At 40.2% G+C, this 18,596-nt stretch overlaps 2 protein-coding genes and 1 long non-coding RNA gene across 3 annotated transcripts; all 3 read right to left on the minus strand.

The window, feature by feature from the left end:
• Positions 1–1,257: 1,257 nt before the first annotated feature.
• Positions 1,258–2,421, minus strand: LOC139353733 (uncharacterized). Its single transcript, XM_070998056.1, has one exon. The coding sequence runs from the start codon at positions 2,419–2,421 to the stop codon at positions 1,258–1,260; it is 1,164 nt and encodes a 387-aa protein (XP_070854157.1).
• A 36-nt stretch (positions 2,422–2,457) lies between these two features.
• Positions 2,458–6,045, minus strand: LOC139353734 (uncharacterized). The gene is made up of 2 exons (XM_070998057.1): positions 3,426–6,045; positions 2,458–3,326 (listed from the first exon to the last, which is right to left on the minus strand). Exons 1-2 carry the CDS (start codon positions 6,043–6,045, stop codon positions 2,458–2,460), a joined length of 3,489 nt encoding a protein of 1,162 aa, XP_070854158.1.
• A 452-nt stretch (positions 6,046–6,497) lies between these two features.
• LOC139353539 (uncharacterized) lies at positions 6,498–6,780 on the minus strand. Its single transcript, XR_011604849.1, has 2 exons — positions 6,596–6,780; positions 6,498–6,544 (listed from the first exon to the last, which is right to left on the minus strand). It is a non-coding gene; the product is annotated as an uncharacterized lncRNA (long non-coding RNA).
• Positions 6,781–18,596: the final 11,816 nt, after the last annotated feature.

The raw sequence follows: 18,596 nt of genomic DNA on the forward strand, positions 1-18,596 counted from the left end.
CACACTTAACCCAGAAGGTTCTTGTTTCACCAGATTACTAAATGGAGAAAAATCTTTTTGTAACAAAATCAGAGAAAAAAATAAAAAAGTAGATGTAATCCAAGATGGAGCCATTTTTGTAAATGGAGAAAATACAGTTAATGACACTCATTTAAATGGGTCATATTTAATTACTTTTAATGGCACCTCTATAATTAATAATATTTCCTACACCAATGTAGACAATAAGATATTGGAATACATCACAGCTCGAAAATATACAGATTTTTTAATATCCGAATATATTATATCTAATGATTCGGAACTCTCATTTGATAATATTAACGTACTAAATCCATTTATTCAAATTAAACAAACTCAAATACCAGTTACGTTAATATTAATCATATTAGCATTAATATATTTAATTATTATGATTATAATCAAATTCAGAAAATTTTTAATATTCAAACCATGGCAAATTCGTATAGAAATCGAACCAGAAAGCAATATTTCCGATATTCAGATAAATAATACACCCGACAATGAAAATACCCTAGAAGAAAATATCATTGTCGAATTAACCAATCAATTACATTCAATATACCCAACAGTTCCAATGAATCGGGACGATTCAATTTAGAATGGGGGGAGTTATATGACACATTATTTAGGGGCTCTTACCCAATTTATAAACAACTTTGAGCCGAGAGCTAATTTCCAAAGAACTCTGACAGACCCGAGATAAATCCGTGGTCAGCTATTTCTGCCAAGCAGGCCTCCAAATCATTCCCACCCAGATCAATTTCACGCAGTCCGAATCAAACGGATGCTGTAAACATCCAAACCGATATTGTAAACAATCGGAGACCCAAGCGAGCCCTGAGTCCGCTAACGTAAACAAAAGATCCCCAAAGCGAGTCCCGAGTCCGCTAACTTAAACAAAAAGATCCCCAAAGCGGTCCCTAAACTCCGCTAATGTAAACACCAATTTCCGGCCAAGATTGGACTTCGAATTTAATTGGCAAATTGCATCATCCTATTTTCCGACCCTCTTGAGTCATTCTCTTTATCAATTTTTGGGGATAAAATCTCTTAAGCCGAGGTTTGATTATTGATCATTGAACTAGAGAGCAGGCAGTCCGTTTTTGAGATCCGAATCGAGCAGAACAATAATTCGAGAATAGATACAAGAGCAGTGAATTAAATAAGTTCGACCTATTGTTAAATTGTAATAGTGAATAAGTGATTGTTAAAAATAAAAATAAATTTTTTTAATCAATTCACTAGTGAGAAACTTAATTTGCATGTGAACAAGGCGACCCAACGCTTCTCTCTGTGACGGGATACAGTCACCAGCAGTGGCCCAAAGTAGTCCAATCCGGTGTACTTGAATGGCCATCCTCCCGCTTCCAGTCGATCCTCTGGTAGGGGTCCCATTATCGGCGGCATCGGCCGCGTTCGCTGCAACTTGCACTCGTTGCACGACGAGATTACTTCCTTCAGCACTCGTCTCATCTTCGTGACCCAGAATCTCGTCCGAATCTGAGCAATCGTCGCATCCACGTTTTGATGCTTCATCTGGGCATGAAAGTGCCTCACAATCAAATCCGTAAGACTGTGCCTGTGTGACAGTATTACGGGCCTCCTCGCACTGTACGGCATGCACAGCGCGGCATCAACTCTGCCATAAACTCGCAGAACTCCGTGTTCATCCACGTAAGGCGCCAGACCTCGAATCTCACTCGAGCTGGCGACGTTCTTTCCGCATTCCGCCGACCTCATCTCGTCGGGGAACGACTCCAACTGGGCCTGTCTGACTAACAGGTTCTCCGCGGCCTCACACTCCGATGCAGTGAGTCCGTACTCCTCGATCTTGCTTCTCTGCTTGCGACACCAACGCGCAAACCTCAAGACCCATGCTGTGGTCCTCACCAGGCGACTGAAGCTCGAGAATCTCTGGAACTGAATGGCAAATTCATCCGCGGCCACCAATGCAAACTCACCGGGCATCTCCTCTTCATCAGGCGCATCTGGAACACGCTTAGTTCCCTCCTCAGGCGCATCTGGAACACGCTTAGTTCCCTCCTCAGGCGCCGGCCAGCCGCTTGCTGGCTGCCTCAAAAATGCGGGTCCACTTAGCCAACGTGATTCCGGGCTAAGGTCCGCCTTATTCTGCGACCGCGTCGCATCATCCGCTGCGTTGTCGGCTGTAGGTACCCACCTCCACTGGGAAACCTTCGACGACTCCAAAATCTCCGCCACTCGGTTGCCAACAAACTGCTTGTACCGGCGGTGGGTGCTGCCGATCCATCTCAGCACCGTTTTTGAGTCCGTCCACAACACCTTCTCGCTGATGTCCACACTGTGCTCCTCCTGGACAGTGTTCATCAGTCTGGTTCCAAGAACCGCTGCCTGCAGCTCCAACCTTGGGATCGACATCGTTCTCATCGGTGCGCACTTCGTCTTTGCGCACACTTAACTAACCATCACGTTGTCATCCTCGTACGTGACCCTCCAATAGGCCACCGCCGCGAATGCAGATTGACTTGCATCCACGAACACGTGCAACTCGACGGTCCGAACTGCTCCATGCCCGAAATAGTGACGAGGGCATCGGAACTGTCCCACGGCGTCCATCTCCCTGCGCCAGACCGCAAAGGCTCTGCCTATCTCCTCCGGTAGTGGTTCGTCCCACTGGATCTTCTGCCTCCAGATCTCTCTCAACAACAGCTTCGCTGTAATCATCAGGCAGCACAGGAATCCCAATGGGTCGAACGTTGACATCAGCAGGCTCAAATACTCCCTCTTTGTAGGGACTCGATCTCCACTTAGAACGCTACTTGGCACTCGGTGATACTCCACCTTGAATCTGAAGTCGTCCGTGGCTACCTGCCAGCGCATTCCAAGGATCTTCTGCTCAGCCTCACCCCATCCGACGCTCTTGACTTGTCCGGGTGGTCCCAACGCCGCTTCCACGAATCCAGCCTCCGCATGTATCTCCTTCACTCGGGTAGATACACTTATAGCTTCGCTCTCTGTAGCGAAACTGTCCACATAGTCATCGACGTAGTGGTAGTCGATGATGGCCTTGACTGCCCTCGGGTCCGAATCCCGAAACTTCAGGGCATTCACCGTCTTTACGTAATGCGCAGCGCTCGGCGAGCAGGCTGCTCCAAAGGTCATTACGTTCATCTCGTACACATCCGGGTCTCGATCGTCGTTGCCATCTCTCCAAAGGAATCGTTGGGAACATCGATCCTCGGGTCGGATCAGCACTTGGTGGAACATCTCCTTGATGTCACCGCAGACTCCGACTGCTTTTTCCCTGAAGTGGAAGAGCACGGCTGGCAAGGGCTTGTAATGCTGAGGCCCCTTGTCCAGCGCCGAATTTAGCGAGGTTCCTCAGACCTTGGCTGCAGCATCGAACACAAGCCGGACCTTACCGGGCTTGTTCGGGTTTTCGACACCAAAATGTGGCAAATACCATAGCCGGTCGCTCGTCACCGCGACCTCATCCTGCTGCAGCTTCCTCGCATATCCTTTGGATACGTAATCCTTGATGATACGATCGTATTCCAGCGCCAACTGCCCGTTGCGCTTCAACTTCTTCTCCACATTGATCAGCCGTCTGTGCGCCATCTCATAGCTCCGTGGCAGCACAGCGTAGTCGTCCTTCCAGAGTAATCCCGTCTGGTAGCGACGCCCCACTTTCACCGTGGTATCTTCGAGGATCCTTTGTGCCCGCGCGTCATCGCTGCCTGCGACCTGTGGCGCGAGCTTCACACCAAAGCTTTCCATATCGAAGTAGTTCTCCACCATCTTTTCCATCGTATCATCCATTGACACGGCTAGAAGGTAGGACCTCGGTGACGGCGTAGTCGATTGCCCACTTACTGGCCCAAACACAACCCATCCAAGCTCGGTTGCGGCCGCATACGGTCCCTCTCTGGCAAACCGCCTCGTCCTAAGTGGCAATCCCAAATGTCCATGGTCCAGTCCGATGAGCAACTTAGGCACCACGTTGATGTAGGGCTTCATCGGCAGACGCGCATCCTTATGCACGCCCTGGACATCTCGTCGACCTAACGTCTGCATTGGCAGACTCAGGCTCGAAACGGAGTACACGTTCCTCAAAACGTGGCGAGTGGACTTCCCAGCTCCACTTATCTCTAGGCTCACCACGTTGCTGGGCTCTCTGCTGGCCCTTCCTCCAAACCATTGTATATTCAGCTGTCGATGCACGCCTCGCACTCCCAGATCCCTCCGTAGCTCGTCATCGATCATCGTGACGGAGGATCCTTCATCCAAGAGCGCGTATGTATCCACCTGGCGACCAGCTCCGTACAGCGTTACTGGCAGTATACGGAACAAAAGTCGGCCTCCCTCGGCGTCAACGCAGTTTAAGTTCCTCTGCACGGGCGCCTCCGCTGGCTGCGGGGCCCTTATCTCCAGGCCCTTATCCCAGGCTGCTGACTGCTGGTTTCCTCCATTGTGGCTCCTGAAGCCACCTCGCTGCGCCGGCCATCTTCGCTCCTCGTCCGCGCCATGTAGCAGACGGTGATGCAATCTGCGGCATCCGTTGATCTGGCACTCGCCATGTACATCGCAGGTTCTGGTCGTATGTCCACTCCGTAAGCATGTGAAGCAGAGCCGGTGCCTCCTCACCATGCCCCACCTACCCGGTGGCGAAGCTCCAATGAACTCCCTGCAGCTCGTCGCAGCATGTTGCCCTCCACAAATTGGACAACCTCCATGCCGATCATCCTGTTGATCGCATCCGTTCTGGTCGACGCTCGCATGTAGAACTCGACGCCTCGGCTCCTTTCCCTCGACGTCCAAAACCGTACACACGACGTTTGCGTACTCCTGCAGCCACACGCTGAAGTGCGCCACAGTGGGAAAGGGCTCGATCGATGCAGCGTGCCTGGCCCAGTCTACTCGCTTGCTCGTAGGAAGCTTTGCCACAAGCTCCTCCATTAGCGTTGGGTTCCGCAGGTGCTGCTCCGCCTTCGCTGACTGCAAGAAGGCCGTTAGGTTACTCACTCGGGTTGCGAAGGGAACGATCCTCGCCAGGTGCTGCTCCGAAATCGGCGGCACCTCTCGCACGCTGTTCAGCTGGCTGCGTATAAGCTGCTCCGGTCGGCCGAACCTAAAGCGCAGCTGCTCCATCACGGCGCTGACGTTCCCAGGGTGAATCAGCAGCGACTTCACTGTCTCTCGTGCTTCATCCTTCAGCGCCTTCAACAACCTCTGGTTGTTCTCCAAGTCTGTGCAGTTGTATGCTTGGGTCGTCTCCACAAACGCACAGTTAAAGATCGGCCACTCCTCGGGCTGCCCTCCAAATACAGGCAGGACCGGAAGTTTCCTTGGCCCGTACACTCTTTGGGATTCATTCGGCGTTATCGGGGCGTAGGACCCAACAAATGGCGATGCTGTTGCCACGTTGTGGGTGCTCCCGCCCGGTAGCACGAATCCATGCGCTGTCTGCGCAACACTTGTAGCACACAGTGGCTCCACAAAATGATTGCTAGTCGTTAGCAATGGCGGTCCACTCCAAGATGGCGGCAGCGTGCAGGCCGCACTGCTCGCACCGACACCGCTATGTGGGACCGGCCCGACCCCGTTAGTTGAGGCCTCACCGTTAGATGTGGCTAATGGCGATCCGCTCCAAGATGGCGGCCGCCCCGACGCTCCACTGTTGGCGCCATCTGCGCTTGGGCCAACTGCGATTGGCGCGCAATTTGCAGTGCTCACACTGTTCAGGGCTTTAACCTGCTTTACCTCCTCCTCCAACGCCGCAATCCTTTTCAAAAGGTCCGACGTGAGGGACTGGTTCGTCTCCCGCTCTGGCTCTGATCCCGCAGCTGTGACAGCAGTACTCCTCGGTTGGGACGCTACTGTAGTCACCGTAGTGGCTGGGCTAGAAATGGCCGCCGCCGAGGTTATGTTCACTCGCGGCCGGTTTTCTGCTCCACTACTCACTGGCTGCTGATCCGCTCGCGTTGCTGTAGGGGTGGCTTCCCCTCCTCTCAGCCGCGAGCTCCTCTTCGGGGAATGCTGCATCCTAACAGGTCCAAATACGGCGCTGCCTCAGCGCTCTCCAAAATGGCGGCACCTGTGCCTTCCCGCCGCTGGCTGCGGCAGGCGATGCTTGACGCTCCTTGCGTCTTCTGGCCCGCTGTCTGCGGACCCCGTGCTTGGCGCTCCTTGCGCCTCCTGACCGCTGTCTGCGGTCTCCTTAACTGACGCGGCCTGCGTCTCCCTGTCGCTGACTGCGACTCCGTCCGTACCCAGTGTTCGGCGCTGTCTGCGCCCGTCTATGTCGCTGCCTGCGACTCCTCTACTGGTACGGGAATTGCTCCTGGCAACTCTCTAGCTGGTCGTCAAGCCGTCCTCCAGCGCAAGTTGCCCTCACAGTCTCCCTAGGACTGCGAATAAAAGGAGTTGTCTTGCATCATATGGAGTTGCCTTGTTAACGACTACCCCACACGCGTAGGTCCGAAGAGAGGGTGAACTTTAAGGGCGGCGTGCGCCTGGTGGCGCTCGTGGCAGTCGTTTTATTCTGTTAACAATTCAAATCAGCCTCATACATTTCAAACTAACTTAATCTTACCGCAGTGTGCCCTCCTACGATTCACAAGACAATGAGAAGCACAATTTATGGCGGCATCCATTAAACCGATATTAGTAGGCCCGCACTTCAAGGGCCAAGAACTCCATACGAGATCGGATAAATTAACAAATACTAGATTTCTCTTACAATACTTAGTCTACCTATCGATTACAATGTTCGACCGTCGACATGCAGTATTAGACTTATCGAAATGGAAAATGTATGATTTTCATTATCAATATATGAAGCCAAAGTTTCAGGAAAAGTTACTCTTAAATTATATGGATACTGATTCACTTATCTAAACAATAAAAACTGAAGATTTTTATTAAGATATTCGTAATGATCCTGAAGCAAAATTTCATACATCGGACTATTCAGATGAAAGAATTAATCTATATAACTTCAAAAGAGTTAACAAAAAATGTTTAGGATTTTTTAAAGATGAGCTTAACGGTAAACTCATGACAGAATTTGTATGCCTGTGCTCAAAGGTTTATTCTTATAAAATAGATCAAGTTTAATCTTCACATATTAAAGCTGTGGAAAAAATACCATCTTCGTATTTTTCTATACGCAAAAGATTGTTCGACACCGAAGGGCTGGTCACACTGAAAGTGGCTTGACTTCTCTCTCTTTGACTTTGGCTTTAGAACGGACAAGTTGTGGTATAAAAAAAGCGTCTATTAAACAGAAAAACTTTGAACTAAAAACTAAAATCGCGTACTAAATTAATTAAGGAAACGGGAGAAGGCCTTTATTTCCAACAGGTTATGGGCCCAGTGTTTCGCTAAACTCTAATTAAAATAACAATTAAATAAAATGCAAATTTCTGAGAATTTCTGAATTTCTGAGAACCCGTGTGTGTATGAGCACATTGAAAACAGGAGGAAGCACGTTTCAACAAGCGAAACATCCAGAACGGTAACAAAGTTATAAAAACACAAACGGTAAAAAGTATTTTAATAAAATAAAAGTTTGTATAAAATATTTTGTTCCTTTTCTTGCGAAAAAATTTTACAGCCAACCAAGTGCATACATGTAGAAGTTGCAAGTATGAGTGAATGCATGTACTTATGTATGTGTATGTGAGGCCTCGTTTTTTTTTCTATTTCACCATATTGGCTAAGTGGATCTCACGTTTACTTATATGTATGTGTGTGTGTGTACATGTAGGCACTTGGTACAGTATTTGCTTAACATTGATTCCTTTTTCTTCTCTCTTTTCTTCTTCTCGAATATACGATAGTTACATTGAAATTAGAGCAAGAATAAATATGAATAAGGAGAATAAGTTTAAGAATATTTCACCTTTTCGTGGTGAAAAATATTCAGTGTGGAAATTTCGTGTGAAGTCTCTTTTAGCTGAAAATGATGTTTTATTTGTAATCGAAAAAGAAAACCCCCAAGAAATAGATGAGAAATGGACAAAGGCAGAAAGATCAGCAAAAAGCATTATAATAGAATTTCTAAGCGACTTCTTTCTTTCATTTGCCGATAATAATTCGACTGCAAAAGAGATTTTTGAAAAATTAGATTCGATCTATGAGCGAAAAAGTTTGGCAACGCAACTTTCTGTGCGTAAGCAATTATTGACATTCAAACTAAATGGCGACACACCTCTCATTATTCATTTCAATAAATTTGATGAATTAATCTGCGAATTAATGGCATCGGGAGCGAAAATTGAGGAGGTGGACAAAGTAGCTCACCTTCTTTTAACACTACCTTCGTTTTATGATGGGGTTGTGACCGCCATAGAAACCTTATCTACCGAACATGTTACCCTTTCTTTTGTAAAAAACCTCTTACTTGACCACGAAATTAAGATAAAGAATTTAAGTAAGGACACGTCTAATAAAGTTCTTCAAGCTACATCTCTAAGTAACAACGAACAAAAGGCATTGCATCTGAAAACCAAGTTTAAGGCAAAACCCTCTACGAACTTTAAGTCCAATTTGAAATGTCATCATTGTGGAAAGAAGGGTCACTTTAAGAAAGATTGCTTTATTTTCAAAAGGGGCTTAGAAAACAAAGATAAAGAAAAACATGCCCAAGTTCCAAATGTAGAAACAGGCAGATCATTTGCGTTTATGTTAAGGCAGGGCAGGAACTGTACAGGTGACGGTGATATATCCTTCATATTGGATTCGGGAGCTTCGGACCACATGATAAACAACATAACTCTGTTCTCAACCTATTCTACACTGGACACGCCAAATGAGATTGCAATTGCAAAGCAAGTTGCATACATATATGCTTCTGCAAAGGGGACAGTCCAACTCCGAAGCAATCTTAATACGAGCATTACACAGGAAAATGTCCTGTTCTGCAAAGATGTACCACAAAATTTACTGTCCGTCTCGAAGATGCAGGCTGCAGGCTTAACAGTTGAATTCAATTCAACGGGAGTAAGAATTTCCATGAACGGACAAGATATTTTTGAAGGTACGTGTAAAAGCAATGTATCGATCGTGAATTTTAAAATAAACCATAAAGCTTATTCAACTTACCCAAATAGAAATCAAAACTATAATTTGTGGCATGAAAGATTAGGACATATTAGCAAGGCAAAGTTTTTAGAAATTGTGCGAAATAATATGTTTGAAGATGTAGAACTTGTAAAAGATATTAAATTTAATAATGAATTATGCGAAGCTTGCATAAGTGGTAAGCAAGCTAGACTTCCATTTGAGAAAATTAAGAATAAAGAATATATTAAGAGGCCTTTATTTCTAATTCATTCAGATGTTTGTGGTCCGATAACTCCTTCTAGTATTGATGGAAGAAACTATTATGTAATCTTTGTCGATCAGTATACACATTACTGTGTAACTTATTTGATGACCTATAAATCTGAGGTATTTAATTTCTTCAAGGACTTCATCGCAAAGAGTGAAGCTCATTTCAATTTAAAGGTTGTGAATCTATACATCGATAATGGCAGAGAATATTTGTCAAATGAGATGAAGACTTATTGTAGTGAAAAAGGCATAAGTTACCATTTGACGGTTCCACATACACCGCAATTAAATGGAGTCTCTGAACGTATGATCAGATTCATAACTGAAAAGGCTAGAGCAATGATTAGTGGATCTAAATTAAATAAAAGTTTTTGGAGCCGTTTTAACGGCAACATATTTAGTTAATAGAACTCCAAGTAGAGCGTTTCAGGATATGAAAACTCCATTTGAAATGTGGCACAACAGAAAACCTAAATTGAAATATTTAAAGATATTTGGTTCTACCGTATATGTGCATGATAAAATGCGGAAAAGAAAATTTTATGACAAATCATTCAAATGTATAGTGGTTGGCTACGAACAGAATGGCTATAAGTTGTGGGACATAAATTCAAAGAGGTTTTTGGTAGCTAGAGACGTAGTTGTTGATGAAATGAATATGGAGAATACTAGAACTGTGGCAAATGACTCAGAGTTTCAGAATGAAAGTATGGAACTGGTAGAAAGTATTCAGAATGATAGTATGAACAATCTACAATTGTCGACTGAAATGAATTCAGGAGCAGATGAGTCGAATATCCCGAATGAGAGTACGGATGGAAAATCTGATCTTTTTAAGTCAGATAAACAGCCTAGTGAGACAACAACTTGTGAAAATGCCGATCCAATCATTGGTGAAGAATTGCCTAGTATGCAATTAAAAGTAGATGAAATTGAAGTCAGAAGAAGTGAAAGATTAAAAGACATGCCAAAAACGTCTTATCGGTTCTTAAACAATTGCTTAATGAATGCTCACGTCTTTTGTGATGATATCCCAAATAGCTACAATGATATTAAAAATAGAACAGACAGAATTAAGTGGAAAGAAGCCGTAAAAGATCAATTAGATTCGCATTTATATAATAAAACTTGGACCTTAGTTGATCAGCCTCTACATGAAAATATTGTTGATTGCAAGTGGGTGTTTTCTATAAAAACTAATGAGCATGGCAAGCAATTCAAATATAAGGCCAGATTGGTAGCTCGGGATTTACTCAAGAGTATCTTTTAGATAATGATGAGACTTTAGCTCCAGTTGCAGGAATATCTAGTTTTCGATTCATTTTATCCATGGCAAACCAATTTAATTTAAAAGTTCACCATATGGATGTTAAGACGGCATTCCTAAATGGTATTTTGAAAGAGGAAATCTTTATGAAGATTCCGGAGGACTTACCATATGAGGATGGTAAAGTCTGTAAATTGAACAAGTATATTTATGGGCTAAAACAAGCGGCACGATGTTGGTTCGAAACATTTGAAAATGTTTTAAAGAGCATCGGTTTTATTAATTCGGCAGTGGATAGATGTATCTATCTACTAGACCAAGGGGATATCTTAAAAAATATCTATGTGCTTTTATACGTAGATGATCTTGTAATTGCAACAAAGAGCATTGACACAATGAAAAATCTTAAAACATTCCTAATGAGTAAATTCAGGATGACAGATTTATGTGAAATCAGACACTTTATTGGAATAAAAGTAGAAAGAAAAGATGGTTATTTATATCTTAGTCAATCAGCATACATTAACAGTATTTAAAAAAAATTTAATATGGACGAATGTCATGCAGTCAGTACACCACTTCCAACCAAGCTAAATTATGAAGCTTTAAACTCATACGAAGAATGTAATGCGCCGTGCCGAAATCTGATTGGGTGTTTGATGTATCTAATGTTATGTACGCGTCCTGATCTAAGTACAGCAATAAGTATACTTAGTAGATATACAAACAAAAACAATTCAGAATTATGGCAAAGTTTAAAAAGAGTCTTGAGATATTTAAAGGGTACTGTGGATCTGAAATTAACTTTTATCAAAAATGAAAATTCTAGCGACACAATTATTGGGTATGTTGACTCTGACTGGGCAGGAAGTGAATCTGACAGAAAGAGTACAACAGGTTTTATATATAAAATGTTTGACTCTAATGTGATCTGCTGGAATAAGAGGAAGCAAAATTCAGTGGCTGCTTCTTCGACTGAAGGCTTTATTTGAAGCAGTAAGGGAAGCTTTATGGTTAAAATCGTTAGTCTCTAGTATAAAATTGGAATTAAATAAACCAATCAAAATATTAGAAGATAACCAAGGTTGCATAAGCATAGCTAATAATCCTACATGCCACAAACGATCCAAACACATTGATATAAAGTACCATTTCTCAAGAGAGCAAATTGAAAATAAATTAATTATCTTAGAGTATATTCCCACAGAACACCAGGTTGCTGATGTCCTCACGAAGCCGTTGCCCGCTGCAAGATTCTTGACACTAAGAAACGAGATGGGTCTTAAGAACTAAAACTCTATACTATACACTATAAGCCAAAAAAAAAAAAAAAAAAAAAAACTATTGAAAAGATAAACTGATAAGTTAATTTAACTAAAATTATGAATTTTAGTGTATTTATTAGCTAGAAGCTAAGAATTTTGAATTTTTTTGTTATTAACGAATGATTTTATTAAGGTTTTACTGGGTTTCCCTTAATCCTAGAACTATTTTGATTTGATCTAAACAAAACTATTTCTAGATGAATATGGATCATTATTATTGTTCCCAGAAAACACAACTGTCCAAATAAGAATATTATTGTAATACAAATTTAATTTTAAATTGTTCAACATATCTTTTGAGGAGGTGTGTGGAAAAAATACCATCTTCGTATTTTTCTATACGCAAAAGATTGTTCAACACCGAAGGGCTGGTCACACTGAAAGTGGCTTGTCTTCTCTCTCTTTGACTTTGGCTTTAGAACGGACAAGTTGTGGTATAAAAGAAGCGTCTATTAAACAGAAAAACTTTGAACTAAAAACTAAAATCGCGTACTAAATTAATTAAGGAAACGGAAGAAGGCCTTTATTTCCAACAAAAGCAAATGGAGTGAGTTCACGAAATCTTACAATTGAAGACTATTAACTGGGGCCTCACTATACGGTGATAGAACAATATTTAGATCAAAAGCACATCAAATAACTACAGTTAATGTAAATAAAACAAGGAAGAACGCTATAGTCGAGTACCTCGACTATCAGATACCCATTACTCAAAGGGAAATGGAGATATGCAAGCAGCAAAGCGAGATTAAAAGGCGCCACCTACCGGCGGTAGACAGATTTAAGCGTTATGGGCGTTAGAGTGGGCGTGGCAAATTTATTTTTGGATCAATCGGTAGGTATTGAAGACACCAATACATTTCAGTTACAATTTTTTATCTAGCATGCAAATTGTGGGCGTCACAGGTTTTCGCGGTTTGTGGGCGTCTAAGTGGGCGTGGCAAACTTTTTTTAGGTCTATCGATAGGTATTGATGAGAACATTTCAGTTAAAATTTTCTATCTAGCATCAAAACTGTAGGTGTTACAGTTTTGGGCGGTTTGTGGGCGTTAGAGTGGGCGTGGCAGTCTACTGAAACAAACTTGCGCTGCGTAAGAAGATCAGGAATCTGTACGCCAAATCTCAATAGCCTAGCTCTCATAGTTTCCGAGATCTCAGCGTTCATCCGGACAGACAGACGGACAGACGGACATGGCTAGATCGACTCGGCTAGTGATCCTGATCAAGAATATATATACTTTATGGGGTCGGAAACGCTTCCTTCTGCCTGTTACATACTTTCCGACGAATCTAGTATACCCTTTTACTCTACGAGTAACGGGTATAAAAATTCTTTGTGGCAAAGATAACAAAAGAAAACGTAATGTTAATGAAACACAATTTTTAGAGTTAAGTAATGAAGACCATGGTACGACATCAATAAGACATCAGAGATTAATTGAAAAAGATATTTTAGAAAATGTTGAATGGCTAGAATCAAATTCATTTTGCTTAGAGAGATGATACAAAATAATTATGTGAACGATGGAGAATCATTAGATAGCCTTAAATTTCAAAAGGAACATATTGAAAAAGAACTATTTTATAAATCAGTTGAATTGGAGATGTTTTATTATGATCGAGACTTTGAAAAATATAAATGAAAATGATTTTGAGTTTGTTAAAAGTATTTTAATTATATTTAATTTTAGTTTAAAATATTGTACAAAAATATTAATACTAAACTTAATATAAGATAAAAAAATATATAAATAAAAATTTATATACAAATAAAAATTAATTAATTAAATCATTCATTATACTACAAATTGTCTTCCTTGTTTATCCAGCTAGTCTTTGAAAACCCGAGCTTTTTAACCAAAACTTTATTTCCTTTTCGCCTTACAACTTTTTCAACTAGGTATGTGTGGGGAAATCGTGTTTTTTTGAGTTGTTCTTTATAGAATCCGCCCTGAATCGGGCTACCATCTAAATCTTCAAGTAAGTATGTTTTTGGGGTATGTGTTCTTCACCTTTCTAATTTTAAAGATTTCTGTTGTATAGTTTGGTGTATACCCTTTCTCAAAGACATGTTTATATTTACTGATACGAACGTGGTCCCCCTTACGGAATTTACTTGCAACAAATATTTTCAGGTGATTATACGATGTTTGTAATATTTGTTTTTCATTGGAAGAATTGACTTTACTTGGACTCATTTTTATTGTTCTATGCTCTCTATTATTATATTTATTAATTAATTGCTTATACATATCTTTCCACTTATATTTTCCATTGAAACTAAACTCACGCCGCATTAATTCTTTAAGAGTTCTATTGAAACGTTCAACTATTGAAGGTTGAATAATGATTTATCCTATAACTTTTCATTAATACCTTAAATTTAGAATTAAAGAATTCAGTGCCATCATCAGTTTGCAGGTTTCTTGGTGTTCCATGACCCGATTTAAATATTCTCTCCATGGCTTGGGAAACATCTTTTGCATTTTTTGATTTTAATGCCTCACCCCAAGCATATTTCGAAAATGTGTCTATAACAGTCAACAAGTATCGGTACCCATCATTAGATTTTGAAAAGGCTCCCATTTCAACCAAATCTGCTTGCCACAGATCGTTTATACCCCTTGTAATCACTCGTCTTCGTTGAAAGTTTTTTCGAGATGGTCCGTGCAACTCATTTACGATTTCTCGCCTAATCATATTCTTCTAATAGGCTGAAAAGCGACACCTTCTAACTCAATTGTGGTTTTTTTCGGTAATGATATCGGTTTTGTTACATATTTAAATATATAGTCCTCAATGGTTTTAATCTTTTCTAGAATTTTGGCAAAAATTTGGTCAGCGCTGTCTGCCCTCTTATTATTCAATTCAATTTTATTTTCTAAGCTTGAAATTTTTGTGAGTCAACGATTAACATTTTGAGTTATCATTTTTCTTAAATCTTCTCCCAACTTTCCGGGGATCTCATCAGTATATTGCTTCGTTGCTAGATCATTGTTGTCTAGAGGCTTAGATGCGTTTTTGATACGTTTATTTTGAGCATTTAAGTTACCGTCCTCATCAAATTTTCTTATCGTTCCTTATCAACAGAAAAATGTCCAAACTTGTCGACAGACATGATGTTTATAAATGTAAAACATATTTGTCCTTCCTATTTATACCCATTAATATATAATCCTTTCTTCACGAAATTCCTCTAATATTGAAAAAATTTCGTTATTGTGGCTGGTGTTACCCGCTCCTTTTGATGCTACTCAAATTTCCAATCCTTCGACTAATTAATTTACATCATTCCAATATACATAGTTTGGATTTGATTTCTGAAGAGTCATGTAACCAAAACCTGTTTTTGAGCGAAGTGGAGTAGACGTTGAAGGACTGAAATCTTTGTCTATCAACTTCTTAATAATATGGCTATATTTGTATGCTCGTGTACCCTTGATTCTGTTATTAGGTTTAAATACTCTATTTATATTCGTTTCTAAAATAATTTTTTTATACATTTTCAAGTCTTGATCATCATAATTTTCAGGTTTACTAAGAAAAATTAGGGAGTACAGACCACAACTCATTCCACTAGAAATTGTTATTTTATTATCTTTCATTTTCAATTCTATATCTTCCAAAGTTAATGAATTGTTTGCGCTTTTTTAGATTATAGCCCTTATCCAACACATTTCCTCTGGTCAAATTACTGATATTAAAATCATAATTATAACTAGTGTTATTATCTTCTAGCTCTGCAACCATACTCATATCGGCCTCTCCTGTATACATTGGTAAAGGTGTTGTCCCTTCTTCTTCACTCTTTTCCGTCTCCTTTTTCTCATCTTCTATATCTTCCTCTATATTCGTTTGTGAAAAGAATTGATTATAGGAATCACTATCATCGAAAGTCCTTGGTGGAGTTATGTTTCGGTTAGACTGCAGATCTTTCTCATTAGTTGTAATGTAGAAATCGTCAAGCTCTCTCTCATCATCATCGTATTTTTTAATTTCCTTTATTTCACGCTTTACTTTTATACTATCTTTAACATTAGAAATCTTTTGTTTTTTATTTTCCTTAACAAGTTCATGTAAGGGTTCAGTAATAGGTTTAAAAGTTTCCTCCAATTGTAAATTTGTATGATTTTTGACTTGTTTGAGATCATTGAATTTTCGCTTCAAAGCAAACCTAGCTTTGGTTAACTGTGACAAAATATTCATTGTAGTATATTTTACAAACTTTATAAATGAAAGATTTAAAATTTCCGAAATTCTTGTAGTCACTCCTCAGTTACTAAACAAATACGGTTTAGGGAACGCCAAAATCTGTAATATTTATATATCATTTTCGAATAAAAAAAAGATTCGATACATTTTCTTCATTATATTTAAAAAGGTGTATTTATTGATATAGTCTTAAAATCTCAATCTTTTTAAAGATTACTGACTTATTTCTAAATACAAACTTTCATTACTTGTATAAATATTAAATTTTCCATCAACCATTTCATTGATGATATCATCTTGAAGAGAGGTGAACCTTTCCGGCATGTACAGAATGTGCTCCTCCAACTCGAGAGCAATAGATTCTCCAACCTTTGTTGTTTGGCGCTCCGCCTTGAGGATCGGGAATCTTACATTTTCAGGCATCCTTGTCTTCGATAGCAGTGTCTTTTTATTAAATTTATTGAACTCTTTAACTACAATGTTCATCTGGTTTTTCTGATTCATGATGGTTGTTCAGGTTTTTGGACTTGGTACAGTTGTTCCACGTTGTATTTAGCTATGTTTTGATGTTTACTACCTGTTTAGCAGTTGTTCAGTACTTGTTTCGTAGTTGCTTACTACTTGTTTTAGCTGGTTAATAGCTGTTATTAGATGGTTATTATCTGTTTAGTAGCTGTTAACTAGTTGTTTACTAGTTGTTATAAGCTGGTCACCAGCTGTTTTGAGCTGTTGTAGTTTTTTGTTAAGAATGATAAAAAATTCTTGTCTAGATAACATTTTATGTGAAGTAAAAACTTAGACTGTGAATTTGAACGCGTGCAGGCGTACCCCCCCAAATGTACATTAACCATTTAAATATACCGGTTTTGACTTCACATCTTCTACCAAAGAAAGTAGAAAAGCGAGGCACAGGTGTCCACAGTTGTATGTATCAAAGTCTTGAACTCTATCGTAGTTGTATTGTATTTTATGTCCCAAGTATTTCACAACTTCTCTAGGTGGCTGAAGATTTCCAAAACTATCGAAATAATGTATATTATTTTTATTTTTATTATATGCAACCCAATGTGTACCACTTGATCGTGAATTATCTAGGTTTACTATACCACACTCCCTACTTTTTGGTGCATCTGGGAGTAGATCTCTCATAAACACCCCTCTAAAATGTGGGATATATTTCTTAGCAAAATGTATAATGTCACCAAGACTGCTATCTGTCAATTAATATGGAGTCTGCCCTATGTCGTTCACTCAATGCCTTGTTTTGAGAATATGCAATATAGTGCTCTTTGCAAGCTTCATCCAAAGGGTTTATTCCTTGATCACCACGTTCCAACCGTTTCTGTAACTATGGGCTTCAAACGTATTAATGTATTAAATAGACAAGACCACCACCGTGTTTACAATTAAAAATACGACTGATGCGATTATAAAAACGTTTCCCCATTTTATTGATGTTTAATCATCAAAGATTTCTCATTGAATGAGGTACATTACGTTAAAAGATGCGTTTAATAAGTCAAAAACAAAAAATTTTAGTTAGAAATATTAACGATGAAAACAAGAAAAATCTACCGCCACGACATAGTGCTCTCTTACCGAACACAACAAGGGCTCTAATTGTTGGGCCTTCGAACTGTGGTAAAACTAATATTATGTTAAGTGTAATAGAGAGTCCTAATGGATTAAAATTCGAAAATGTTTATATATTTTCAAAAAGTTTATATCAACCTAAACATGAGTACTTGGAGAAATTAATCAAACCGATTAAAGGAATGGGATTTCATACATTCTCCCATAATGTGGGTGTACTAGACCCCAGTGAAGCTAAAAACAATTCCATTATGATATTCGATGAAACATTTGTGAAAATTTGTCAAAAATGTTGGGAGGTCAAGCACGGATTCCTATTAATTAGCAAGGATAACGAAATGGACAACGGAAGATACAGAAAAGGATTTGATCAATTTATTATGATTTAAGGAGTAATTTCAATATAAAGCTTGGTTAGATACTTACAATCCCACAGTTTATCAAAAGACTGCAATATGTCGATATGAGTGCGCTCTTATCGATTTTAATATGTATAATTCGACTCCAAATATTAATGAAACAAGGAAGAACGCTATAGTCGAGTACCTCGACTATCAGATACCCGTTACTCAGCTAAATAGAGATATTCAAGTAGCAAAGCGAGATTAAAATGCGCCACCTACCGGCGGTATACAGATTTAAGCGTTATGGACGTTAGAGTGGGCGTGGCAAATTTATTTTGGACCAATCGGTAGGTATTGACGAGACCAATACATACAAATTGTGGGCGTCAGGTTTTCGCGGTTTGTGGGCGTGGCATATTCGCGTAACAAACTTGCGCTGCGTATAAGGCTACGGAATCTAAATCTGAAATCCAAATTCTCTATCTTTGATAGTTTCCGAGATATCCACATTTATAT

Source organism: Drosophila suzukii, chromosome Y (genome assembly GCF_043229965.1).
Source record: "Drosophila suzukii chromosome Y, CBGP_Dsuzu_IsoJpt1.0, whole genome shotgun sequence".
NCBI classification, from domain to species: domain Eukaryota; kingdom Metazoa; phylum Arthropoda; class Insecta; order Diptera; family Drosophilidae; genus Drosophila; species Drosophila suzukii.

Excerpts from the sequence above, each read along its gene's own strand:
- LOC139353733 (XM_070998056.1), bottom strand. The coding sequence starts at position 2,421 with ATGTCGATCCCAAGGTTGGAGCTGCAGGCAGCGGTTCTTGGAACCAGA.
- LOC139353734 (XM_070998057.1), bottom strand. The coding sequence starts at position 6,045 with ATGCAGCATTCCCCGAAGAGGAGCTCGCGGCTGAGAGGAGGGGAAGCC. Across the intron at positions 3,327-3,425 it reads CGAAAACCCGAACAAGCCCG|CCGTGCTCTTCCACTTCAGG; the intron begins GTAAGGTCCGGC and ends AGCCCTTGCCAG.